The 27,142-nt window shown below is 40.5% G+C and overlaps 2 protein-coding genes across 4 annotated transcripts; one reads left to right on the plus strand and one right to left on the minus strand.

The window, feature by feature from the left end:
• The first annotated feature begins 478 nt into the window (after positions 1 to 478).
• Positions 479 to 6,098, plus strand: LOC134636584 (tetraspanin-13-like). Of its 2 annotated transcripts, XM_063486633.1 has the most exons (7): positions 479 to 766; positions 2,199 to 2,366; positions 2,478 to 2,558; positions 3,553 to 3,663; positions 3,757 to 3,867; positions 3,996 to 4,096; positions 4,814 to 6,098. In XM_063486633.1, the coding sequence occupies exons 1-6, from the start codon at positions 704 to 706 to the stop codon at positions 4,068 to 4,070; spliced, it is 609 nt and encodes a 202-aa protein (XP_063342703.1). In that variant the 5' UTR covers positions 479 to 703; the 3' UTR covers positions 4,071 to 4,096; positions 4,814 to 6,098. The 2 variants fall into 2 exon arrangements, with proteins under 2 accessions (XP_063342703.1, XP_063342702.1); XM_063486632.1 differs by having other exon boundaries at positions 3,996 to 6,098.
• Positions 6,099 to 9,340: 3,242 nt separating this feature from the next.
• bag6 (BCL2 associated athanogene 6) lies at positions 9,341 to 27,071 on the minus strand. Of its 2 annotated transcripts, none has more exons than XM_063485051.1 (25): positions 26,962 to 27,071; positions 23,415 to 23,502; positions 23,204 to 23,321; positions 22,033 to 22,247; positions 21,693 to 21,764; positions 20,918 to 21,040; positions 20,624 to 20,829; positions 20,369 to 20,501; positions 19,195 to 19,395; positions 19,022 to 19,112; positions 18,583 to 18,633; positions 17,468 to 17,814; positions 17,320 to 17,392; positions 16,358 to 16,704; positions 15,673 to 15,937; positions 15,397 to 15,566; positions 15,148 to 15,201; positions 14,206 to 14,314; positions 13,940 to 14,064; positions 13,211 to 13,345; positions 12,135 to 12,191; positions 11,811 to 12,035; positions 11,293 to 11,400; positions 11,054 to 11,200; positions 9,341 to 9,878 (listed from the first exon to the last, which is right to left on the minus strand). In XM_063485051.1, the coding sequence occupies exons 2-25, from the start codon at positions 23,493 to 23,495 to the stop codon at positions 9,783 to 9,785; spliced, it is 3,549 nt and encodes a 1,182-aa protein (XP_063341121.1). In that variant the 5' UTR covers positions 23,496 to 23,502; positions 26,962 to 27,071; the 3' UTR covers positions 9,341 to 9,782. The 2 variants fall into 2 exon arrangements, with proteins under 2 accessions (XP_063341121.1, XP_063341120.1); XM_063485050.1 differs by having other exon boundaries at positions 18,890 to 19,112.
• Positions 27,072 to 27,142: the final 71 nt, after the last annotated feature.

Here is a 27,142-nt window from a genome sequence, read left to right on the forward strand (position 1 = left end):
TGGAGTTTTCTCTGTTTACACTTCAATTTAATTAAGTGTAATCAATTAAAATATAAGTATACTTATATAAAATTCAGAGATGAAGCGATAAAACATACTAAATTTAGTATGTTTTATCGCTTCATCTCTGAAACATGAATGCAAATACACAGACTCATGTAAGTCAGAGATGTAAACAAACATGCAGCAAGTTCTAATTTGGCCCATTTGGAGGCTTTTATTGGTCTCGCCCAGAGATCTAAACGAGCTGTTTGTGCTGAACGTGGTGTCCGCGAATTAAGAAAACGTTGATACTCTTGATCTGTGATATACTTTTCATCCACAAGGGGGAACTATAGAGTAACATAGTCCTTACTGTGTAAAGGATTTAACTCCAAATCATTGTAGCAAATTAAATCATGTTCTGTGGGAGGACCTTTACTTCTGCGTTATGAGATGTTAATCGTTAAAATGAATAAGTTACCATGAACCAAAGTAACTCTGTGAAATCTTCTTGTGAGATCATCTCGAAATTTCTGCAATCAACTGCTTGAGTGAGTCACCTCAGCTGACAAATCAGCGCGCAGGATCTCTCCAGGAAGCACCTGTCGGGTCTCCACCTGCAGATCAGCAGGTACAGCCACCCGGAGCGTCAAGAGAGGCACGCTGAGAGAGCTGGAGGAGAAGAAATCTCGTTTTTAAACGTTTTGTCCCGAGAGCAGCGATGGTTTGCGGCGGATTCGTTTGCACCAAGAACGCACTCAGCGCGCTCAACATCCTTTATGTGGTGAGTTGAAATATGTTGATGTTTGCTGGAGGTTAAAATGTCTCCTTGAGGGCCACTTGACGTGAGACCTCTCTAGTCGGTTAATTTACAACTAAGAGCGAAAAAAAAAAAGAGGCGTGTTTGCCATGGCAACAAGGGGGCAGGCGTAAATGATTGCTTTTTAGGTTATTTATTATTGTTATTATTATTTTTCTACTTCAACTTTTATTTCCAGTGCCAAAATTAGAAGTGCGTAACATGACGTTTTGAAAGCTGATCCAGTATTAGGCCCAACTTTAATATATCAGCAGTGTTTATGTGGCCTTTTCTTCTTTGTTTTGTTTAATAATCAAACTGAGTGCTATTTACTGCTTTCCTATGAGCTGTAAAACATTTAAAAAAAGCACACAGGAAGCGTCAAATTGTTAATGTAATGTCATAAAAGGAAATTTCTCAAATGGGCTTCACACAGGAAATATGATTATTTCATCAGAAATTTTAAAAAGTGTAGCATACACTGGGTCAGGTGCCCTCATACATAAACAAGTATTTGCACTCTTTATTTAGTAAAAAATATAATCCTGCTTAAGTAATAGTACAAACTAAAAGTATTTAAGTAAAAGTACTCATAATCACTTACTAGACCAAACTGATTAATGGCTTTGACTTTAATGTTGTAGCTGTTGCTAAGCAGCTTTATAATGACACACCATGATGTCATAGTAGATTTCTAGGGTAAGCTCTGACAGGTAAAATGAATGAATCAATGATTGTAACTCTACATTTTCTCAATGAAGTGTTGCTTTCACAGGTTAGAAAGTCAAAAGCATTTTCCATCTCACAATTCTAGATATAAATTATGTAATTATTTTATTTGTGGAACAAATATTTGGTATTACCACCTGATTTTGATCTTCTAACATGGACAGGTGGAGATGAGCTCTGGAGAAGAGGGATAAAAGTCAGAGGAAGCAAGAAAGAACACACGTGTGTGAATGAGAGGAAGACAGGTGGCAAGGTAAAGCAGAGTTAGTGTACGAGTGGAGGCAGGGTGGAGATGAGTGTCAGGGGTGATGTTAGCAAGAGCGAAAGGGATGGTTTACAAGATGGTACAGAGACCTGATGTGACTGGGACAGCCCAAAGTTGGACAAAGTTAGAGAGTCTAGGAGGCTCAGATGGTTTGTGCATGTGCAGAGGAGAGATGGAGGATATAGTGGACAAAGAAGCTGCCAGGCAGGAGGAAAAGAGGACCTCAGGGAAGTTTCATGGATGTAGTGAAAGAAATGAAGGGAGAGCATCTTCAGATTTAGCTTGCTTAGTGAGCTTAGTTTCATTCTGCAATCAGCACCTTGAAAGTTGATTCCTGCCCCTCCTTAAAAAAACAGTTCCTGGTCCAGACTTAAAAAAATGAGACTTTTCCTTCGTGTTCCTTGTGTTCCTTTTCCCCCTCAGCTGGTGAGCCTGCTGCTGATTGGCGTGGCAGCCTGGGGGAAATGGTTTGGCCTGGTCTCCAGTATCCAGGTGGTGGCAGGGGTCATCGGCGTGGGAGTCTTCCTGTTCTTTGTTGCCTTTGTGGGTCTGTGCGGTGCCCTAAAGCACCACCAGGTCCTGCTCTTCTTTGTATCCTTCACACAAATCCAGGATTTTATGCTCTATTGGATGTGTATCCTGAGTTTTAATGGCTCGTAGGCATAGCAACAACATGCTTTAAACTTCCTCAACTTGGTCCAGTACATGATGATCCTCTCCATAGTGTTTGTGCTGCAGTTTTCAGTGTCCTGTGCATGTCTGGCTCTCAATAAAGATCAACAGGTAAGTTTATTTTGTCTATTCTAAACAATCCAAACAATATTTTGGACACAGTTTGGCTTTTAGACAGTTACAGGTAGACAAACGTCTTTAACGGCTCTATTCCAGTATTATTTTTATATTTGAGTATTTCCGCTATGTTTCTTCTGTATTTTGAGAGTCACTCTTTGATATTTTACTCAGTTATAGCTGCTTGATTGTAGTTACTGTGCAGATTCAGATGAATCATTAAAAATATAAATCATAATGAGGTTTTTCAGGTTTTAAAAAAACACAAATGGGACTTTTAGTCCCAGGAACAAACTTGGAGAACTGCTGGTAGCTTCAGTGTTGGGGGACTGTAGATTGTTTTATGTGGAAACGCAGTATTTATAATTGATTTCATGTCTCTGTTCTGGGACCTCCGCAACGGTGAATACGAATATGTAAAAAGTGGTAGAATCAGCAGGCAGAAATTTGCACTCAGGCTATTTACATTATATTTAGCTTTGTACATTCAGACAGTTAACAGCAGGGCTGCACCTGTTTTACATGCCAAATAAAAATCTGAGTTTAAGCAACATTAATGTTAGATCTTACTGTGCCTTAACAGTGACACACTGTTAACTCAAAGACATTTTCACTATTTCTATCTCACAGGATAACATGTCTGGACTCAGGGTCAACACAGTGGCCTGCTTGAACTAACACTGTTGAGACTCCTCTACCAGTTGCAATATCCTAAAAATAGTAGAGCTTAATAATAACAATTTAGGAATATACTCTAAAAAGCAAACTTATTCAGAGTTAGTCATTTCTGTTTAAGGAGCTACTGAATGCAGGACTTTAATTAAAGAATGTTTGCGTGGCTCTGTGAGGCACATGCAAAATTCACTGTGGAGCAAAGACAGACAAATCAATGAGAATATGCAAGGTCTAAATAAAGGATCATTTCAGGATTACTTTTAAGTCTCGTATACATGAATGGAGCTCCAGTGATGCTAATTTTCATCTGCAGAACTTGCTGCTGGAGGCCGGATGGAACAAATCTCAAGGCACTCAGAAGGACGTGGAGAGGACTCTAAACTGCTGCGGCTTCTCTCAAGTGAACAACAGCTCGTGTCCTGCTGTGAGTAAAACACTTTGAAAAGATTTACTAAATTTTCTTCTAAGAAGCAACTTGGTCAAGATTGTGTTTTGTTTGCTTGTTTTGTTCCCCCAGGTCTGCGTTACCACTTCATCTTGTGTGGCCTGCGCAGACATCCTCCAGAATTATGCCGGGCAGGTGCTGCAGTTTGTGGGCGGCATCGGCCTCTTCTTCAGTTTCACAGAGGTCGGGAAAACGTCATTGCAGTGAAGCTAAAAGACTTGTAGTCTGCTGTGAACGGGTGCTGATGTGTGCTGGAGGAGGTTTTTGTATACTGAGAAAACTGACAGCTGCTCATTTGTTGTTGATTTCAGGTCCTTGGAGTCTGGCTCACCCACAGATACAGAAACCTCAAAGATCCTCGATCCAATCCCAGAGCCTTCCTGTAACCGATCGCATGTAAATCAACCCAAAAGTACGCCGCTGAATCATTTTTCTTCTCTTTTGTTTCGTAAACCAAACTTATCTCTGTGTTTGTAAGTTCTAAAATGAGTCTGCAACTTTTGATGCACAGTCGGGATTAAAATCCTGCATCCTTTGAAAGCACAAAGCCTCACAGCTCAAATGATTCAAACCACTTAAGGATAAACACACCGTATCAAACTCTGGCCTTACCTAAACTTTGGCTGTTTAATATCTCCACACTTTTAAAATTGTACGCATTTGACAGGAAATGAGGAAAAAATAATGGATCCAGCTTTAACTTAGATATTATTCATAAGAAAAGATGCCTGCTGTGGTTCTGGCCCAGGAGCTTCTTACTGTGAGGCAACAGTTTTAACTACTGAGTCCCTGCCATGTTTATTACTAATGACACAGTGAATCAACATGGCATAAAAGCTCCCTGTGTAAATGGTGCAGGCAGTAAAATGTTGTGCAATGTTAGAAAAGTATGATTGCAAACAAGGTTTTAATTTTATTAGACGTCTGTGTTATTCAATGCTTCACTCTCTGTAAACTGACATGTCATTGTCACAAAGTGATTATGAATTCAACTTCTTGCTTGAATTATTGTTTTTTCGTCTTTAAAGGTTTCAGTCTTTCTTTTATAACTGCTACTTAAAATAAGAAGCATGTTTTGTTTTTTTTTCATTGTGAACATTGTGTATTCTTCTTCTCATTTAATTTCTAGGATGAAAACATTGATAGGACTCATGTACTATATATAAGCCGGCTTGTGCTGAAACATGTTAATCAGCCGTGTGCTCGTATAAGGCACGTGCTGTTTGACGTGTGCTGGACTTTTCTCTTTGTCAGAACGTCACCGGGATCTTTCAGGAGTTCATCTATAAAACTGAGCTACAATCAACTTTGATCTCGAGTACGACATAAGCAACATGCTGCTGCTCACACTTCTCTAATGAGCTGTTCTTTTTTTCCTGTTATGCTTCTGTCATTACTTTCTCACAGATATATTTGAAGTCAGGATTCTTGTCTCACTTATGTCTCTGTTAAAGAGTATGAGTAGTTATTTATAGGTAGTTATTTACTGAAATGGAGATAATCTTATGTCATGTGATCTTAGTAATCCAAGCTTCTGTTGACTGTGGGCTTGAAAATGATGTCTTTTTGAAGGATGGTCAGTCATATACTTTTCTTTTTCGATGCATGTTACTGTCATAACTCTCACTGGTTCTGGTATTTATGTGAAGGCAGTCATCAAGTTAAGCTGATTTAACATTCATCAGGCCTCTGCTGACCCATTTACAGTTGGAGTTGGAGTTTAGGTTAAGTTAAAGTCTCCTGTTTGTTTTTTGGAAAACCAAATGTGAAAGCTTTTAATGGAAAAATGCTGTCAAAATAAATGTTTAAGACTTCATTTGAAACATATCTTCTAGTTTTTGAAGCTTACTTACGCACTAAGCTTACTTAACACGTGGCCAAAACAAAATCCAAGCCTATCCCAATAAAAGCCACCCAAGCCTTTCTGGCAGTAAAGAAGAGTAAGGCTAAGCATGCCCTGATGATTACTTTTAATAATGAAGGCCGGGGAAATACCCGCTCCTCATCATGTAACCTATGTTGTTTCTCTGAGTGAGCGACTCTTCTCTGCTCTGAACATGTGATGGAGCGGAGAGGTGGTCTCGATGTGATGAAGAGGCCCGTCAGTCAAAACTACAAGCTCCTGGTTTGTGCTCCCGTCTTTCTCTGGCTGAAACAAATGAAGCATATTTGCAGCTCTCTTTCTTGGCAGACAGTTTGACTTGTCTAACAGGAAGTGACAGATGAATAAACTGCTCAAATTTTGTCATTTTGAGTGTTATCACATTTCCTTCCTGTTTCCATTCTTTATGCTAAGCTGAGTTGACCAGTCACTGGTTAAACAGACTCCTTCTTGAACTTTTCCTCTAAGAATCTCAATTATTATTCTCTCGTCTTGAAGCGGTAATAAAGAGAAGCTGTGTGAGCTCAGCAAACAATACACCTTATGCAAATAGCACAATGCTGGCTGGATGAGGACACACCACTGCCTGAGACGGGCTGAACGTGTACACTGAATTGTTTTTTCACAGTGGGTTTGACTGTTTGCAGCCCTAACAAATTAAGATTAGGATCAGATTAAAGTCGAACCTGGCAAAGCTTGTTTGTTTTCACTTGTGTTACTTTTTTCCTCCCTCTGCTTAAAGCACATCCCAAGTCACTGGAACAGCTCTCCTTCATTTTTCAAATAAGCAGCAGGACTGAGGTGCTGGCACAGACACGGTCATAGAGCTTTGTTTGCCAGATCCGTGCTGTTGCCGAGGTGAAGGTTGCTCAGCCACGTGACTCACTCTCATTCCTCACCCTGAACAGGATGCAGATCAGGAACTGCAGTCCTCAGGCGGTCAAGCCTGTTCATCAACATGTTTGTGAGCTCAAACAGCTCAGCTGCTGATTTGGCAGGTGAAACAAAATGCTTTGTGTACACACTAAATAATAAAGGCCTTCTGTATTCAAATGCGCCAATGCAACTGTAAAAAATGAAATTCAAACCTCTGTCTGAACGCTATGGGTTGTTTTGCAGCATATCTGACTTAAATATCAGCTGTTTGCTTTCTGGACTTTCTGTTTCTTATAGAAGTTTACATCTCAACACACAAAGAGTAGTTTGAAATGTTTTTCTTAAGAAGAAGAAGAAGAAGGAGGAGGGGAAATCTAAAATCAACATTTCTGGGCAGGAAAATATTAGAAATGCTTCCAGGGTCAAAGTTCATTTTAAAGGAAGCTGGGAGGAAGCACATGGTGAGTGTGTCCTTCATGATTTTTAATGCCTGAATTATAAGTTTATTTTGTTTTTGCAGTTAATTTTCATTCAGTGCAACAGTACCAAAAATAAATGAAATAAGCACAGATGGTTTGGGGTGTAGAAGGACCGAACTAAACTCTCACATTTAGAAATACTGTCAGGGTGGATTCAAGAAAAGTCCTCCAAATGACGATCGCATCTCTGTGACTTCACTGAGATCCTTCACCTTTAACTGTCCTTCTCATCTGAGAAAGTGTGGAGCATCTGCAGCACTGAGGCTCTTGTTGTGACAGCATTTATCACATTGTCATCTGGTACTCTCTGCACTGGTGCTTACTGAGATGGACTGATACACTGAGATTCTTTGGATCTGCAGTAAACTCAAACCTGTCCAGGTGCAGGAACCAGAACTGAAGAAACGCTAAAATATGACGTGTGACCAAAAGGCTCCATTTTAAATTAGGAAAGGCTTTTATCATTTGTTGGTAACAGCACACATATTTTGACTGACAGAGCAAGGACTGGTCTCCAGGACTGCTAAAGGACACTGTACACTCCTATAGTATCAAGTCTTGATTTACAAGATAAGCCTGACCTAATTCCCATCCTGCTTGGCACCCTTTTGGACTCTAATGGGACTCGTTTCCAAAATAAAACCGGTGCTGTATTAGGTAAGACTCGAAACTAGTGATTGAGACCATAAACTCATCAGGATTTTATTGAGGTCATTGATCATGTGGGAAGCATCAGTGTTGTCTCAGACTTCTGTACAGTTACACATCCAGAGAAGATGCCCCCTGCTGGTGATTATAGGGGATGCATGATTTTGCTACTTCTCTTTTCTGACTTTAGTATTTACACCCATCTTTTATGTCTAGTCTTTGTATTTCAAAGTATCATCAGGTCTTCAGCACCCCCTGGTGGGCAAACTATAGAGTAGTCAGGTCATTTATTTTATTTTAGTCCTTTATTTATTTATTTAATTTCAGGATTTTTATCAGTTTTTATTTTAATTTTTTATTATACTTCTACTTTATTATACTCATGATAGTGAGATTTAGATAGACGTTTATATATATAAAATTTTATATATCCAGGTTTCAATCTTTCAGGTCAGTTCTTCTATCTGCGGGTGATGATATCTCCCCCCCAACTTGTCGTCCTGGCTCCCCCTTACTGTAGCATGTGTAGCAGGGTTTCAGGTGAGCTCATTGTGAAACATAGCTCCACACTATCATGTGATTTCCTGAGGTCAGATGGCCCAGGATGTGTGTGGGCATTTAAGGCGTCTGGGAAGGATCTCAAAACTGGATTATAGATGGCAGACAGTTGGTGTCGTAAACCACCGCCTCTGTTCAAAGATGGTCCCTCACAGTGGACATAAATGGCTTCTTTCACTCCTCTTTCAAACCAACTGTCCTCTCTGTCCAAAATGTGAAAATTGGGATCCTCGAAAGAGTGACCTTTGACCTTTAGATGCAGATGGACAGCCGAGTCTTGTCCCGTGGAGGTGGCTCTTCTATGATGTGCCATTCGTTTGTGAAGTGGCTGTTTGGTGTCTCCAATGTAAAGGTCTGGGCGTTCCTCGCTACACTGTACAGCACACACTACATTGTTAAGTTTGTGTTTAGGAGTTTTGTCTTTGGGATGAACCAGTTTTTGTCTGAGTGTGTTGCTGGGTCTGAAATACACTGGGATGTCATGCTTGAAGTAGTGTTCCAACAACATCCTACTATTGTCGTCTCTTGTTCCATGACTTCATATTTATCCTCTCTCTGTGGTAGACTTGCTTAGCAGGGGGGGGTTAGGACCTTTACAGACGCCCCAGGTGGAAATCGAACTTGCAACTCCTGGTGTGTAGTTTTACCCATCCGCTATCCAGCTATGTTTTTTTTTTTTATGATACTGCAAATACTTTCCAGGTAGTTCTGTTGGAAGGACACAAAACATTTAATCCCATCTTGACACATGGGTATTTGCACTTTTGCTATTCATGTAGTTTATTATATCTCTTACTGTTTTTCTCACTACACAACTCACTTTTTTACTTTGGATTTTAGAGTTCAGTCCTATCAGGTTTTTTAAGTTGTAGTGTCTTTCTTTTAGGGTCTGCTTTTAGTCACATTACATTTATTGATCTGTGGTTTTCTCTTATTTACTAACTTGGTCAATGTTGTTCCTTTTAAATGTGCTATGTGCTAAAATTAGCATTTCATGAATATTACAATTGTTGCATTCTACAAAATGTAGTTAAGTGCTCAACTTTATGGCTATCATTAACATAACTTAATAATGTACTGATACACTTAAACTCATACTCAGGTGTACTTAAACCTTTTTAAAACAGGATTTTTCTTCAGTATTTTCACAGTGTAGAATTAATACTTTAGGAACTTCTTTCCTTAAAAAATATGAATGAAAAGAGTACTGTACTGTAATTATCAAGATTTTTATTAAGCATACTGTACATTCATGTACCAAACAGCATCACATGAAAGTCTTCTCCTGTGCTCAAGAGTACTGACAGGAAGGCCAGAGTCCGCTAAATAATGAGGATTCAGGCTCCACATGAACAAAGCGACACGAGGGGGGAAAAAGAAAGCAAACAAGACAAAAGCGACTAGATTTAGTCTAACTTAAATCTGGTGCAACACCTTTTTCAGTGAAGAACATTCTGTCAGCAAAGGTTGGACTAAAACACAGAGCAATAAATAGGCACTAGGGAAGTAGCCACATCAGCGCTAGGCCATTAGTCAGAGAGCTGTTGAAAAAGTGGACAGGCTGTTTGGGGGTGAAGCTGTGCTGACTCGTAGTCAAATCAAAGTCCCAAAGGAAAGCAGGTGGAGGAGGAATCGGCTTCAGTGTTCGATTGTGATTATGAGTCTGGTGAGAAAGCTCTGTGTGCGTTGGGGAACTGCTGAGAGCTGAAATCCGGGTCTTCCCTCACTCGTTTCTTGATGTCTGTTTTAACCTGAAAAAAAATTGACTTCCATCATCAGTCAAGAAGGTGAACGGGCAGTCGTGTGACCGTGAGCAACTTCACTAAAGGCTACAGTCATCGTGGAGTTTAAGATGATGTTTTGTCACTCATCCAAGTGACATCTTCAGCCACAGTCTGACTTCTGACTTGGATGAGTGATGAAAGGTAAGACTTTTACTTTGAATGCAAACTGTCTCTGTTTACAGTTCGTGTCATAGTGTTACTCCTACTTAACTAGCAGTTACTGAGTGTTTGGAGACGAATTGGCATCTTTCAAGCAAACTACAGGTGACCGCAGACTCTGTATACCTCTTTGCAACCAGTTTCATCTAATGAGTGCCAGCAACCATTCACCAACTAATTGAAGAATACACATCTTTCCCTAGTGCAGTGTGGTTCCCAGCAGATCTCTAGGCCTGTCTGGCAGTAGTGGCTTTAACCACTCTAGTAGTTTTCTACTAAAGGAAGTAGCTCTCCAATTTACCGGTGTGTGCTAACTGCAGGAACTGACCCTGCAGGGCAATTGTCTTTATTGCTGGTTACCAGGAAAGGAAAAAAAGCAGCTACTCTGGTGCCAGGAGGTCTGAAAAATATTTTCAGGGGCCTGATTGCTAAAAGTGGCATGCACAATTTTCCTCTTCACCAAAAGGCCTGCGATCAGTTACGTTTTTAAATCGCATAACAGCAACATAGAGGGTGCTCTCTGAGACAGTTTATGTGAGCTTGGAAAACGTTAGAAAGCCAATAAACTGGGTCACAACATGACATTGTAACTGTGTGATCAGATGCAGCCACAGTGTCAAACAAATTCAAGTCATCACTGCTGCATTTTTCCATAGTTTAGCATTGAGATGGATATTTTGAATCTTACAGTTAGTGTCATTATGTTACAGGATTATACAAACTGAGTTTCCTTTGTATCATCCTGGTGTGCTTTCACTCATCCTTCCTGTCCTTAAAAACACTCTTAGGGCTCTTAAAAGCCCTCCTCATGATTTCCCAGCAGTTTTCTACATTAGGAGTCTTATAATGGATGCTTTATGATATATTTCTTTTCTTTACCAGGTTTTTACGTGGCCAGATCTATGAAAGCTGCGCTAAGTATGAACATAAATGTTAGATGTGCCTCTGCTTGATTTTTGCCAGTTTATGTAAGATGTGGTTACCTGTTCTGAATAAGCTTCCTTCACCTCCTGGGTCTCCAGGTCTTCCTGCAGCCGCTCAGCAGAGGTGATGGGCTTCACTCCAGCCGTCCTGGCTGCTTGACTCACTGCATCAGAGAGGGAGAGGAGGGCCGCACTGCCCTGTCCTGTCTGAAATCACACACACAAACATGCAGCATAAAGAAAGGGGAGAGAGGCAAAATTCTAATGTGATGACAAAAAGTTGCACCTGATTTTATTACCTTTCTGCGTTTTGCTGGCATGCCATGCAAATATGCGTCAGACAATGGAGGCTGAGCCTTCATCTTCCTCTGAGTCATTATATCACACCTGATGATGGGAACCCATTCCTAAAACACAGACAACAGAGAATATTAGGATTAAGCAGAAGTAGCTTTGAAAGGACAGAGTCACAGTTTAGGTCAGCTGTGTTACTGCACTGCAGCTAAGCAAGGCAAACGCAAACGCACAGGATTTTGCACAACATGTGTCCAAAACTTTAACCAAAGTTTTTTTTCCACAGAACAGAACTGGAATTTATACTTCAGTTGATGGCCAATAGAGACAATCACCTATTATTACATATGTGTTTTTCAAAAAAATAAACAGTTGCTATACATAAAAAGAAAAAACTAGTGCCAGTACAGCAATAGCACATGGTAAATGTAGAGCAGGGACACAAAGAGTTAAACACTTTTTCCAAATGGAGGAAAAAGATGACAGTTAAAAGCAGTAAAAAGCGGTGGGAGGGGGCTCTTACAGGAGGAACAGCAGCAGCCCAGCCGTCCGACTCTCCAGCAGACTCCTCCCTCCCTCCCTCCGCTCCCGCTGCTGCCATGTCGCCACCTAATGGCACGGCTCCTCCTGAGGCTCCCAGGTCCCCAGGCAACACCCTCGTGTCCCGTGATGACGCCCTCGTCTCCTGCGACACCGACATGGCCTCCTCTGCTGTGGTGGCTGCAGCTGGTGACAGGTTGTCCCCGATCTTTGGAGGTGGAGAACAAAACCATGAGGAAACTAAAAGGAAAACACAGGACCGAACTGGCAAACTAAGGTCCTCTGAACTCTAGAACACCATGCTTACCGTTGCACTTTGTGCCTGTTCAGGCTCTTGGCCACCAACTGCAGAAGACTGATCTCTCTGTGAAAGAATACCATGTAATATTTATTAGCCATTTCAGACGTGCAGTTCAGAGAAACGTGATATGGAGCAGCCATCAGATAAGAGGGACTGCTCTCTCTGCATGTTGCACATGTGCTCTGCACTGCAGGAAACACACAAGGACAGTAAAACCAGATTCTGAGTCTTATCGCAGATGAATTATTGGCAAAGGCTTGAAAAGAGTTTTTGACTGACCTGCTTTGTCAGTATCTGCTTCATGTCACTTGGAAAGATTTTATTAATATCAGAAGAGTTTCTTAAAAATAAGTTATTTTAACTATTTAGCTGCACAGTTTTGTTTCATGTTGTACTTAGATGGTTATGTTTTTGATGGGTAAGGCCATTAATTATCTCAGTAAGCCTGTACTGTTTCTCATGGCCAGCAGGGGGCTGTCGAGCTTCCACTGAAGTCTATGACCTCTGATGACTTCATGGTTCTATTTTCAACTTTTACTGAATACAACATGATGATCACTTTGCACAGTCCAAATTAAAGTTAAAGAGGAGGATAAAGCTGCTGTATTCCAGGATTGGGTGATGAGCTGCTACTGTGCAGGTGTGCGGTTTATATATCAGATCCACTCCTCGCTTGTCACACACACAGCAGCAAATGCTCTGCTTGAGGCTTCTACACAATGACTTCACAATGACCACAGTGTCTGTGTCCATCTTTTCTATCGTGTTTGGTAATAGCTCAGTCAGGCTGTCTTCTTACATGAAATTTGTACTGATCTGCACACATATGTTGCAATGTGCAAAGATTTATCTGTAACTGCAGGATTTTGTTTGCTGTGAGTCACAAAAATTGATTTACAGATTTACAGTTACACAACTCTAAACACACACTAAAAAAACAGCCTGAAGCTTGAGCCGCTACATCATGCAGGTGAGGCATGGGGATTTGCTTTCCTTGAATTACCATCACGTCCAATTTTATTCTGAGAATTAGAAATTTAACATGCATGCATGCGTGTGTGTGTTTGTGTCTGCTGCGTTACCTGTGTGTGAACTATGTAGCTCTGGATCTGCTCCTGTGTGATAGGGATGTGCTCCAGAATCACCTGCAGTCTCATCGTCATCATGCTGGTCATCCAGTTAACCAGACTGGGGCTGATGTCACTTGACATCCTCCGCTGGAACAAAACAAAGTTTGTTTTTTATCTCACAGATGCATTTTTTCCTGTATTTCATGACTTTTTCGGTTACATCCTCTCTTTAAATTGTTAAAGTATACCACTTTTCTTAGTTTACATCTCTGACTATTTCTATTAACATCAAATGACAGAGCAGCTGAATTCTTCATTCTTTACTTCTAAGTTTATAATAGTGCACATGACACTTTCTCTTTATAAATCACTTTAAATAAACAAATTTAAGTAAATAAGTGCAGTACGGTACTTCTGAAGTGTGTTTAAATTCTGACTTTCATATCTACTGTTAAACAGTGGATCCCCATATTAAATTTGAACTGTTTCAAATAATGTGTAAACTGTATGTTTTAGCTGTAATAGCTCAGAATTTACACTAGTTAATGCTAATTGATGATGCAGTGATAGAAAAAATATAGACAAGAGTACAATGGAACTGTCTCCTGTCAGAAGCACTCAGTAGCGCCTCTTTGTGGCACTGACTTCTCCAGTAAATGCATGTACATAAAATGTAATTTGTACAAAACACCAAATTTCACCTTCTTTGACAAAAATGTACTAATTTCATTGTGTACATACAATACGGTGGTTGATGACAGCAGTTAGAGCCCTCTGGTCTCCTCTCAGGCAGTGAAGGTTGAGAGCAAGACACTCGAACAACGCCTGGTTACACATCTGTAACAGCTGGGGCCCAAATGTTTCATCTGGAAAACACAATTTAAATTGAATGATAAAAAAAAGTGAATGTATTTCAGTTACAAGTATAACATTTCCCACAAATATTCCACAGAGAAGCTGCTGTTTGACACAAAATGAGGAAATAATGGAGCTAAAGTTGAGTTTACCATTGCAGCGCAGAATGTGTGTGGCGATGCGAGTCAGCTGCTGTCTGAAGAAAGTCATGTTGGTCTGGGTGATATCAACGCCCTCCAACACGCTGACTGAAGACTCTCTCTGTTGGGTTTCAAAGGAGAAGATCTCTTCAGCAGTATTTCAATCAAAAGCAGATGGCACTTTAACATAACTGGCTATTACTCTAATGCTGTGCAACGGGTTAGCAGGGCTCAAGGTCTGCTGCTGCTTACCCTGTTTGCAAGCAACTAACATTTTACCTACAGTGTTATCACATCCCATCTTCCTATCATTGTGTGTGGCAAAATTCATTTGAACACTCCAGACTACATGCCATGCCAGCCATGACTGACTAGACAGAACATAAACATGCAAATGGTAGAAATCGTAATTTTTATCAGTGATAGCAGCTAGGCTTGCTATGATAGCAAGTTGTTTTATCTAGGTGCTTCAGTACTGATGAGTCTGAAATAATAGTAGTTCAATACTTGTTGCTACTATCAGCAATTCCAAACACTGTCTACCTTCATCTACTGCAAATTAAAGTGGTTTTATATACTTCACATCTGCTTTGCCTATCAGACAAAATAACCCATTAATATTAGTCAAAGTCGAGCACAGCTTGAGCTCTGATGGATGTTACGCATGTGATGTTTTCCCTCGACAGTTTAAAAAATAAATAAATAAAACAGGTGAAATGATTTTGGTGTCCGGTTCCAAATTTGTTGAAGGTCAAATTCATATTCTTATCGGTTTTTAAGGATTTCAAACTGACAGCATACATGACAATTTTTAAAACTTTTCTTTAATACAAATATCTGCAGGCTGCATGAGATGCAGATATGTCCAAAGTCAATCTATGGAATTAAATTATGTGCTTGATCAAATCCTGTTAGTCATGGTAGTCATGAGAAGAGAGTAAGTGCAGGACTTACAAAGCTTTCAGTGATATATTCCTCCAGTTCATTGACAAGACTGTCAGCAGCAGCCTGTGAAAGAAAAAGAAGACAACATGCAGAAGGAAAGAAAACATCAATTATTGATCACGTTCACAAAAACATAAAACAACCAACAAAAATGAGGGATATGTTATGAAGTAAAATAGCTGTGTCTACTTGTAAAGTACCTCTAAAATTGCCAACAACATTCTAAGCATAATACAGATTCTGGTGAGTGGTACTGACAGCAATGTTCTGATCGGTGGGCTCTCTGCCGTTGAGGTAGTTCTGGTTGAAGAACTGGGCCAGTTGTGGCTGGATGCGGCTCAGAGGCTGGTGCTGACCATGAAGCAGCATCACCAGGTCGGACATGGTGAAAGTCTGACACACCAACATCAGCAGCTCCCCAAAGAACCCTGGACCCACGATACAAAAAAAAAATGTACACAATCAAGAGGGAGACAACATATACATAAATGAGTCAGTATCGGATATTATAAGTAAATACAGGTTATCACTTACCCGTTGGTTCCTCGGGACTGATGAAAATGTTGGTTGACTGCGACAGCCTCTGCATGAACTGGGCGATGCTCTCCGTGTCGTTCTGGCCTTGGCCCAGAGAACCCATCATGGTACTGAGGACACCGCGAACGATGCCCGTGAACAGCTCCGGGTCGAGGGCTTCTGCTGCTGCTGCGCCAGGATTAGGTGTTGGGTTGGGCCTTGCCCCGGGTGCTGGAGTGGTACCAGGGGGAGGAGGGGGAGGTGAAAAGATGGGCTGGGAGGCCTAGAAATAAAGTGGAAACAATATGTTGGGGTTTAGTGACAGTTTAAATGCAGCTGATTCTTGTGAAAATGGAAAGAACTGCACATGACTCACTTGCTACCAGCCCTTCCCTTGGAAGATATTGTGATGAATAAGAACTCATTTAAAATTATGTGTGTTTCCCAAAACCTTTTTCCTCCTTATGTTTGACGGGAATCTCTTGACAGCCAATAGAGATAGAGGTGATAGAGTTGTGCTTTCTGAGTGCTCTTTTGCTTGAATATATTCAGTTTCCAATAATCTAAATTTGGACATATTTCAACAAGGCAATCCCTCCATCTTTGTATTCATTTCTTGCACAACAGAGTGCAGATCAAATCCAAAGGTAATTTGCATGTGGAGTGCATTGTGTGCACACATGTCAAAGACAGGAACACTTACCTGCTGCATGAATTCAGCCATTCCCTGGATGAAGGCTGGGACTCCAGACGTGGTGACAGTTATCGAAGGGTTCCCCGCCGCACCGCTTCCAGTGCCGCCAGCTACCCCCAGGAGAGAACCTAGAAGCTGGCCAAGGTCTGAAGGCATCTGCTGAGGCTGGGGCTCACTGTTGTTGGTCTCATTTTGGTTCGGGGTGGCAGCAGTAGTGTTTGTAGCAGGAGGTGGTGTTGGACCCGAGGTGGAGAAGGAAAAGGAAGAGGAAGATGAAGAGGTGTGAGAAGAGGAGGAAAAGGAAGAAGAGGTGGGTGTGGATGTAGAGGAAGAAGAGGATGTGACCGTTTGACCAGCTGCAAAAAACAAACAAACAAAAAATCAAAACAAACTAAAATACTGTTGAAGAATATGTTAACAGAAACATATGCCTGTATATTTTTACTAATGAACTTTACTAAAGTAGCTTTGCATGATTTACGTTTCAAAATAATGCTTATTTATCTTATCTAAGAGAAAGAACCCTTCAATCCATCCTGTGTGGAAAAAGCTGTTTTAACTCCTCCCCTTGAATGTCATCTTCTCTTTAAGCCAACTTTGGTTTGAATAGCTGCCCCTCATAAAAAGAAGATTTAAATAAAGGTCATTATAGTTAATTATTTTTTCCAAACAGTTTAAAAAAAATATCTGAAGTAATATTGTGCACTTTTAACAGTAAAACAATAGAGAATCTGTCTTTAATTGTAGTCTGCCAATTTCAACAATGCAGTAATGATGTTGTCTGTTTATTAAGAACACAGCAGCTACATGACTGAGACTCTGAAGCCTTTTAAAATTGTTGCATGCACTGAAATATCTACTCAAAATGTCTTTGATCCTGACAAAAACACCCAGATATCATCGTACAGATCCAGGAGTACAAAGGAAACAAAACGTTTAATATGTCTCCTTTACTGAGTAGATCATCTCACCCATTTGTCCAGGGAGCAACAGCTGTCCAACCAGTCCACTAATCATCTGGTTGAGAGCAGCGGGGTTGAAAGCCTGTGAGGAACATATTATTATTCATTGATAATGCTTAAATATCTCATGGAAATCATCACACTGCATTATTCCCACCTGTCCCGGCTGCTGGCCTGGCATGGCAGTCCTCACATTTATGGTGGTTCCCCGGGTACCAAAGGCAGGAGGGGGCATGTTGGGTGCAAACGGGGGTCGGGTGAAGACAACCCGTGCCTGGGGTTGGGGGCCAGTACTGGGTGGTGGCGGGGGAGCGGTAGGAGTGGTGCTGGGTGTATTAGGGCATGTGGTCGTGGCGGAGGAGCTGGCTGTGGAGCTGGGAGGGGTCGGCTGCGGTGGGGTTGGTTGGCCGGTGGCAGCTGCGGTGGCGGCGCTGGTCGCTACGGCAGCAGCATATTGGCTGATTTGTTGCATGAGATTCCTCATAAAATCAGGAGGGAGGGCGCCTAAGGGTGAAACAAACACCAGGGAATTAGTATCACATGATTTAATTTAGTGGGTTTAGAGGATTTTCAGCAGTTAGCAAACGAAGGCTTTCGTTCTCAAAACAATATTCAGTATCCCACTTGAACTGTGACATGACGGAAAAAATTAAGCGGACAGAAAGCTTTTCTACATCATGCGGGCAACCCCAGCTCTTGGTACTTTTTCACTTTAGGTTTTAAAAGTACTTTGGCTCAAACAGCTCTGTAGCGAACATAAACCTAAACAGTTTAAAGTCTCTGCTGTCTCAGCCAGCTAGTTAACTTGTAAATACACTCAAGGTAGGAGACCAAGGAGTCTATATCTTTCCAGCGCCAGTTTTCTGGCACAAAAATTTACGGATTAATTACATGATCACAGATTTTGTTTATTTTCTTAAATAACCAATGAGAAGTGATGTTCAGCCATGTAAAAAACTAAAAAACGGGGCACATAAGATTTAAATATATCCAACAAAATTCATGAGCTATGACTTTGCTTTTAGAGCAGAATAAGTTTAGTTTGATGAAATGCTCAAACTTTTACAGCCTATTATATACTCTATAATAAAATGTTATTAACACTAATAAGTGTTTTTTGTGGAATGGTTGAAGAATTAACATGAATGAAACATGCCAGTAAACTATATATGTCTAGCCCTTGGTGTGACTTGAGTGAAACCAAGTTTGACACCTCTGTTTTACATGAAGACACTGGAATGCCGTACGCAGTATTTTTTAAACATGCAATACCTGGCTGTCCAGTCATTTGCTGTCCAGCTGTTGCCGTGTTTGCACCTGGGCCTGCACACAAACAAGAACACTCTCAGTTAAAGCTGGTCAGACTCTTCATGAATGTAACATTTGCATTATCAGAGCCACTGTGTAACAGACACTGGAAAGACCATCTTGCTTGTAAATCCCGAGTTAAAAGTCCCATTCTGCAGGTCTCTGCTTGAGCCAGCAGTGCAGATGTGGAACTTATTTAACTCCAGTGCAGTGACAGACACACACAGCTTGAATGGAGCATTCAATCAGTGGCGGGTAGGGGACAACACACCGTCCGTGTTCATCTGCATCATGACCACCGGGACTGCCTGGTGGCTGATCCTGATGACCCGGTGGCCAGCCTGTCCCTGTCCAGCCTGCTGATTGGACGGGGAAGTCTGTGTGGGGGAGGTCTGTCCCTGACCTGCCTGCTCCGCCTGGCTGGTCGGCTGAGTGGGCGTGGCTTGTCCCTCAGTGCTGTTAGCCGCAACAGTCACTGTGGCACCCAGGTTCATCTGTTGGTGAAGACGTAAGCAGTCAGTCTGGTTTCCTAAGAGATTTTCACTTTAGTGACTAAAGCTGCTTCCATTCACTTACTTGCACTGGGATGTGGTGGTGCATAGCTCCAGGAAGGGAGACCGGGTTGGTGTAATGAGAAAATGGCCGGACTACATGCAGGTGTCGGGGGACGGGACTCATTAGGTTCAATCGCAGGTCGCTGAGAGCTACTAGAGTGTTACCAAGGAGACGCAGACACTCCCACGTCAGGGCGAGTGTTCGCTGATCCTCCTCTCTCTCCTGTAACAGAAAAGAAACCAATCTTGTTGAAATCTTACCTCATCTCAAATATAAGGACACTGTATAGAGATCACATTTACTTTATTTTTAATTACCTACTTTTACTTATTTTATTGTTTGGGTTTTGAAATCTTTACATTCTACCTACCAGAGCATTACTTTATTGAATACTTTACATGTTACTCTGTCATGTCTCGTCTTCTTAGTGTACTTTATCCAACATTTCTTTATTCATTTTATTTTAATCTTATTCGTATTATTTCTATGATGATGTGTCAATATAATTCTTTTATTTTCTCCAGAGTTTCTAATCGTTTTCTTTTTTTAATTTGTTGTTTGTCTAATTGCATTTATTAGCATATCTCTGACGCACTTGTCAGAGGAAGAAAGGGAAGATTTTGGAGCTTTAAAGGACACCACATTTGAGTATGAAGTCAGCAGAGTGAGTTATGGGTTTTTGACTGTTTAAAGTAACTTGCAGGTTTCACTTACTTTAGTCAATGTTACTACTAATCATCTATCATATATATGAAGTCTTAGTATCAGCAGTGTTTCCCATACATACACTGTACTTATATGGGATACCGGGATTTATTGACAAACAAAAACATTTTACAATTGACATTTTTCATCATAGGACTGCACTGATTTGATATTTGGATCAGCTATCAGTCTGATCCTGACTCAAAAAGCTAAGATCAAATATTGGTGATGCAGTATTTTCAATTCTGTTTTCACTTTGTTGTTTTTTACAGTTTTTCATTTAACTGTAAACCGGTTAACATCACTGATAGCTGCAATGATCCATTTCCCCAGTGTCTAACATTAAGGACTACTGCTTAGGTCAACCAGTGCATCCCTGGTTATTCGTCTAAACAAGGATTTATAAGTATCAAAGCATCTGTTATACAAAGCACTGATTAACAATGTATAGTAAAGATTTCCAGTAAATTGTTTTTTGTTTGAATCCTACTGTATTGTTGTTATATTCTGCAGTGGTGGCTGTCTCGAGGATGGTGTGAGCTCTCTGGATGAATGGTTGCAGTCTCTCCTCAACCCTCCGCAGCTCAGACAGCATCTCTGCCAGTTCAGCCGGGCTGGGATGACTGAAAGAGGAAAGAAAGACAGACTAATTAGAATTACACATCATGACAGAGACATACAGAGAAATAAATGCACAGTTTGACCTTTGTAGAAATCTGAGTTAGCAAGCTAGATTTTGTCTCACTTGGGTCCAGGTTGCGGTGTTGGTCCCTCAGATTGAGCTGAAGAGGAGGGTGGAGGTGGTGGAGTTGTTGGAGGTGGGGAGGTGTCCATTGGCTGAGCAGAGGGAGAAGGAGTAGAGGTGGTGGAGGAAGATGATGGAGGAGGGGGAGCAGCGGCAGCAGCAGCATCGGTTGTCTCTGTTTGAGAGGATGAGTCAGTTGGTCGACCCTGAAAACCGACACAAGAAAGCAACAGAACTGTTACTGAGAAAGGCGGAGTTTCTCTGCTGAGGTATTTGGGGGGGATAAGTGCTCACCTCCATTCGTTGGATGACATCATTGATGTCCCTCAGCAGGTTCTCAGCTAAGACCAGCCTCAGCCTTGGCTCACTCTGCACTGGCTGGTCCATATCGATGTGCACATTCACAGACCCATTGCTCTGTAACAAAGAAGGAAAGGTGACAATAAACAAAACAATTCAGTGTCATGTGTAGCTGTGTACAGTTATGGCATCATTAGAATGAAGTTACAGTTACAATGTTACAGTTACAATGCTAAAAGCCTTATTTAACCATACTTTGTTTTACTTTATATGCTTTAAGCACTGCATCTACAAACCCAACTCCAGCAAGTTGAGACACTGCGTGAAATGTAAACAAAAACAGAATGCAATACATTTCTTAATAAAACCATTAAAAAAATATGACATGAGTCAGCATGGTTGCAGCAGCTAGTCTCCTCAGTTCCCAGATGTTTATGGACTCTTGTTAGAAGAAGAGGGAATCCTCCACAGCAGTAACATAGTCCTAGATTTTAAGGCCATGTTTTCTAAGCTTTCTCTGAGACATGTTGCTATCAAATTTAAAACGAGTAAACATTTTCTCAGTTTAACATTCTGATATGGAATGAAATTGCAAATTATTTAATTCTGCTTTTATTTACATTTTTACATAGTTACCAAAAATTTTTGGATTAGGGCTATACTTTTATATTTCTGACTAATTGTCAATCAACAATTAATCGAACATCCATGTTTTTGGGGTGCAGGAGGAAGGCGGTGTACCACACAGGGGGAACATGCAAACTCTCACCCCAGTGCTGGTTGTGACTCTGGCATTCCTGGCATTCTCTCCCATGCTGGACACCATTTGCTGGACTGACATCTATATGAAAAGATTCAGGGATAGAATGACCAAAATGAAAACATTATTAAGATAAACCAACAGAGGGAATATTGCATATAGACGTTAAATTCAAAGCAGAGGATGTGCTTTCACCTCTCTGCTACATGTCATAATAATCAGTAGTAATCAGTAATGGAATAATAACATCGGTTTTCTGAGTTGCTTTTCATCACCCTTTGGTTATATCTGAACCTTTGCATGTGACATTGGACCATAAATATAACTTGAGAAGATAAAGCAGACCAACCTGTATTTGTTGGGGATCCATGATGTTGACAGGGAGGTTGAATGTGCCAAGCATTACGTAGCTGTTAGCGTTGCGATCGTGTGGAGGCACTTGCGATGTTCCCTGGGAGGAAGAAGATGGCCCACTCTCGGCTGAAGAGCCTCCTGACCCTGAGCCGGGCTGTGAGGGTGGAGGGGGCGCTCGCTCCACCAGGTGGATCACTTTTCCACCCACATCTGGTAGAGACAGTCATATACAGTTACACATCTCCAATCATACTTCAAGAAAATAAAAAATAAAAAAATAGCATTTCCAACACACAGACTCTACTTGAATGCACTACCCAGGTATTCTGCTAGCCGCTCGACTGTCTACTAGATAGATATGATGCTTGTCTGAGTCTGGGGGGCAGCAGACTAACCAGGAGCCCAGTCCTCTCCCTCTCCATGTCTTCTGGGGAGAAGGCATGTGGCATCAGGGCATTTTCAAGCCAAAAAAAAAAAAAAAGAAAATCTCTCCAGTGCATTCTGGGTTTGTTTTGGAGGCCTCTTCCTGCTATGACAGGCCAAAAACATTTGACCTAGGAGGCGCTCAGGAGGCAGCCTGGTCAGATGCCTGAACTGGCTCCTTTCAATGCAGAGGGGTAGCAGTGCTACTCTGATCCCCTCCTGAGTGATCAAGCTCTTCAACACATTTCTAAGAAATCCTTTAGAGCAAGCCCATTTCAGTCATTTGTTTCAGTTACTACTCACAGCTTGTGTCCATAAGTGGCTAGGACTGTAGCTTAACAGCTAAACTGACAGCTTCACTTTCAGCTCTCTTCAGCATAGAAGACCAGTACTAACCAACATATAATTCATCATATACGACTGGATTCTGTGGAGAACATTGTAACTGATTATCAAAATGACACTCATTTTCTGCCAAATACATCTTGCAGTTAATTACACATATCTGTTACATTCTTTTTCAGCAATGGCCCACATCATCAACACAAATCTTTTTAAAAAGCAGCAGCAACTCTTAAAACACCATAAATAAATTCCAATTTATCTGTAACCAAGTGTATGTTAAGAATTCATTCTCTGTGTAATACCAAATACCCAAAAAACAAATTTCCTACTTTCCAGGAGGAAGTACAAAGACCAACAAGTGACAATCTAGTTCTGCATTTCATTCTTTATTTACTTACTGTAGTCTGTCAGAGTCCTTTCGTCCTGCAGCACTCTGCCCTGGTAGATCAGCCTCTGTTTATCCACTGGTATACCCACTGATGGGGCAATGTGCTCCTTGAACTCTTTCACCGTCAGCTACAACAAAGATTGAACAGACATGAGTAATGCCACAGGAAAGATGAACTAAGAATGAGAATTTCCTCCTGAGTTTGCAATGCATGTACTTACCTGAGCACCGACAGTGTAGGTTCTGCTCTGGGAGTCTAATGTTTTCACCGTCACCTCTATGTCAGCAGTTTGTTCTTCCATTGTGTTCCTGTAACAGAAAGATGTATTTTCCAGTATTTATAGCTCAGCTGAAACTGGATTCTTAAGGTAAATATGATGACTGTTATGTGAGAGTTTAAACACTTTGATAATTTGAAATCCTCTCATATTTCTTTCTTAACATAAACATCTACTTTTAAACATCTCTGTGAGATGTCAAATGGAACATTTGGGACTAATTAGGACAATTTACAGTATAAAACAAAGACTCTCACTTAAATTATCACAAACATATCTTTTGTCATTTGATTCTTGCTGACTCAAAGGGTCTGTAAAAACCCTGTTCCAGCCAGTAATTACCAACTGACACTGCTCCTACAGCTATGGCCAATGATAATGTTTATTCTCAATTAATGTGTTAATGTTTACTCACAGGGTCTATAAAATGTAAAAAGAATACATCAAAATAGCTACAAAATATTGTGGTTGTTGTAACTCACAGGTAAAAAAAAAAAATATATATATATATATATATATATTCAGAAACGTAGAACATATAAGGAAGCAAAACACTGTATCGACCTATAGCAAAACTAAAAAAACAAAACCACCATAAAATGTTAACTACAATACTTTTATTTTCAAAAATATGTACATCCTCTTGTAATAATAATTAACAATATGAACTATTTTATTTATTTACAGCAATTTTTCTCTACTAATGTTTTCTCAGTTATTTTCCTCTTTATTGGTGGACCACTCATGATGTTGTGGCACTAATGTGGCAAAATACCGTTTCCTCACTTATCATTTTAAATGTTAAAGTTCATGATAGTACATTTATTAAAAGACTGAACAAGTTGACAAAAATGGCCATAGCCATCTCACTCTAACACAATTAGATTTGCAAACTTGCATCTGAACAAACTACAAGACTTCTGGAACAGTGTCCTTTGGACAGACAAGACAATTGTGGAGATATTTGGCCATAATACACATGCCAGTGGATTAAACCAAACACAGCATATCAGCACAAACGTCTTATACCAACTGTCAAGCATGTGGTGGAGGGGTGATGTTTTGGGCTTGTTTTGCAGTCTAGGATGTGGGCACCTGCAGTCAGTGAGTGGATCATAAATTTCTCTGTATGTCAAAGTAGAGCTGGGCGATAGAACGATAACGATATGTATTGCGAAATAACTTTTTCTCGATAGAAAAATTTAACTATTGCGATAGGCCTCATCTCTCTTGTCCTCTTAAAAAAAAAAAAAAAAAAAGAACAGCCAATCCAAATTAAGTAGCGCAGAGCCTAACCAATCACAGCCGCAGCGTCACGTCACGTGACTTGTTACGTACAGCACAAGTGCCAAGGCGCACATGTGTATTTGTTTTTGCAGCCGGGCCGCCCGGGTAATGAAGGAAATGAGTTTGCCGACTAGAGAAAAATCAACCGAGAGCGTGAGCGAAGGTTACCGAAGAAAAAAAACAGATGATGGTTCCAATGCCGGAGAGATTGTCGAACGGAAGGGCCATAGAAGTTCCGTAGTGTGAAGGTATTTCGGCTATTTCAAGTCTGACAAAAAAAACAGAGTAGATAAATTGTGCCGAAAGCAAGTCTGGAAATACAATAAACCGGTGCATGCTCAATCTCTGACTGAAAGCGCTAATTCGTCATTCGGCTTTTGTCAGACTAAAGTCACTGTTAAAACTGTTTGAAAAGCTAAGCTATACAACAAGGAGAGAATTTCCTTTTAGTTCTCAGTTTATTTGATATTGACAAAAGTTAGTCAATTTTGTCTGTTCTTCTGTAAAACGAACTAAGATTTATTTTTAGAATTAAAATTTTGTTTCTAAGTGGAATTGACAATTTAGTAGTCTGTTTTGTTTGTTCTATTTTGAAACTTAAACGCTTTAGCAGCTGCGTTTTGTGTAGTTTGCAATATTTGCCTTTATTTATCTGAAACTGAAGTTTCATGTTCCTTAAGTACATCTACCCTGTTGAACTTATTATGGGAAATAAATATTTAAATTAAAACAAGCTGCTAATTATTTCACATTTTACTTGTGAGCAACCGCACATTTAAATCTTACAAATATAGTTATTTGGCTTATATCGTGATATATATCGTTATCGCCAGAAATGAAAAAAACATATCGTGATATGAAAAAATCTTATATCGCCCAGCTCTATGTCAAAGTATTCTAGAGACAAATATGAGGGCATCTTTTCAATAACTAACTCTTGTCTACAACAGAACAGCTGAAAAAGAAAAGAATCAAGGTGTTTTAATGAGCAAATCAAAACAAAATCTAAAGTTCATACTGCAATCTGATGTAATTGACAGGAGAGCTTTGTATAAATGAATGCCCGCCAACCTCAATGAACTGAAGCACAAACCAGACGTAAAGAAGAGTGAGACTGCTAATATCATACAGATAAAGATTACTTCAAGCTGATGCTGGTAAAGGTGTTTCAATAAGCTACTGAGTCATGTGTGTACTTAGTTTTTCAAAGGACACATTTACACATAACACACATGCTTTGTGATCAAGATCATGGTAATAGTAGACAATGTAACACGTAGGAGAAGATGATGTGAGAAACTGATAATGTCTTACAGAAAACCATTACTTCAATGTGATGATGCTAAGGGTGACTTTACAGGCTACTGGATTATTGGGACTCCATAGTTTTTCAGACACTACTTCTGCATTTTGAGTTAATTGTTGTTAAACTTTAACACAGTGTCATATGTCATGTAAGTATGTTATAATTTTCAGGCGTAGTAACAAACTAGTTATTATCACCGGATTTGCAAAGCCTTGAAAATAAGCAGAAGATGCACTATGCTTATACCATGGCTGTAAGGATAAGGTGTGTCTTGTTTTCCCCTTTCATTTCATTTGAAATGTTTACCTAAAGAATATTTTTTCGCCACCATCTTACTTATCTTGACAACTACACAGAATATGGATTTATAAAGAAGCAGTGCCATCCGCAGGTGCAGAAAACTTCAGAGTTGCACGTTCCTTAAAACCAACAACAAAAACACGCAACGATTTTTCGCGCAAACCACCGACGTAAAACCGAACGAAACAGCTGAGTCCGATCAGCGAAACACTTGCTAGTGTTGTTTTGGACTTTGCGTGCTCGGTAACAGCGTAATGTTGAGTAGTTAGCCGAGGAACCGAGGCTGCTTCATGCTGGGCCAGACACCGACGTGCACTGTCTTTATTTAAACCTTTTATTAATTTAACTGTTAGAACTGTGGTATTTGACTCTACTTCTATTTAACAGAAATTACGTGTAACAGTAGCTTACTTAGCCGCCAAAGGTTTGCTAGCATGAATTAGCTTTGCTTAACTTGGAAACCTGGCAGACGTCACGAACGAAGCTAACTTTGAGCTAACTAGCTAACGCTACTAAAACGGAACGTTAACATTAGCTTAGCAATCCGAGACAGTGTGAAATTTCGTTTTAATTAAGTCCGTGTCGTTAAACAGTTACCTTAAAAGTTACTATCCTCTCGACTTATCCAGTGTATGCAGCTGTTTTCTTATCATCAGCTAGCATGCAAACGACTTCCCTGTAGCTTCTCTGGTACTTGCCAGAAACTGCCAGGCTACGCGGATATGACGTCTAGGCGGCACCGGAACCACTGCGCGTGCAGAGGGTGAAAGGAAAGAAA

Source organism: Pelmatolapia mariae, linkage group LG10_11 (genome assembly GCF_036321145.2).
Source record: "Pelmatolapia mariae isolate MD_Pm_ZW linkage group LG10_11, Pm_UMD_F_2, whole genome shotgun sequence".
Lineage (NCBI taxonomy): Eukaryota > Metazoa > Chordata > Actinopteri > Cichliformes > Cichlidae > Pelmatolapia > Pelmatolapia mariae.

Excerpts from the sequence above, each read along its gene's own strand:
- LOC134636584 (XM_063486632.1), top strand. The coding sequence starts at position 704 with ATGGTTTGCGGCGGATTCGTTTGCACCAAGAACGCACTCAGCGCGCTC. Across the intron at positions 2,367-2,477 it reads ACCAGGTCCTGCTCTTCTTT|TACATGATGATCCTCTCCAT; the intron begins GTATCCTTCACA and ends AACTTGGTCCAG. Across the intron at positions 3,664-3,756 it reads ACAACAGCTCGTGTCCTGCT|GTCTGCGTTACCACTTCATC; the intron begins GTGAGTAAAACA and ends TTGTTCCCCCAG.
- bag6 (XM_063485050.1), bottom strand. The coding sequence starts at position 23,495 with ATGGAAGAACAAACTGCTGACATAGAGGTGACGGTGAAAACATTAGAC. Across the intron at positions 20,830-20,917 it reads ATGTCATCCAACGAATGGAG|GGTCGACCAACTGACTCATC; the intron begins GTGAGCACTTAT and ends GTCGGTTTTCAG. Across the intron at positions 16,705-17,319 it reads GTTGCTCCCTGGACAAATGG|CTGGTCAAACGGTCACATCC; the intron begins GTGAGATGATCT and ends TGTTTTTTGCAG.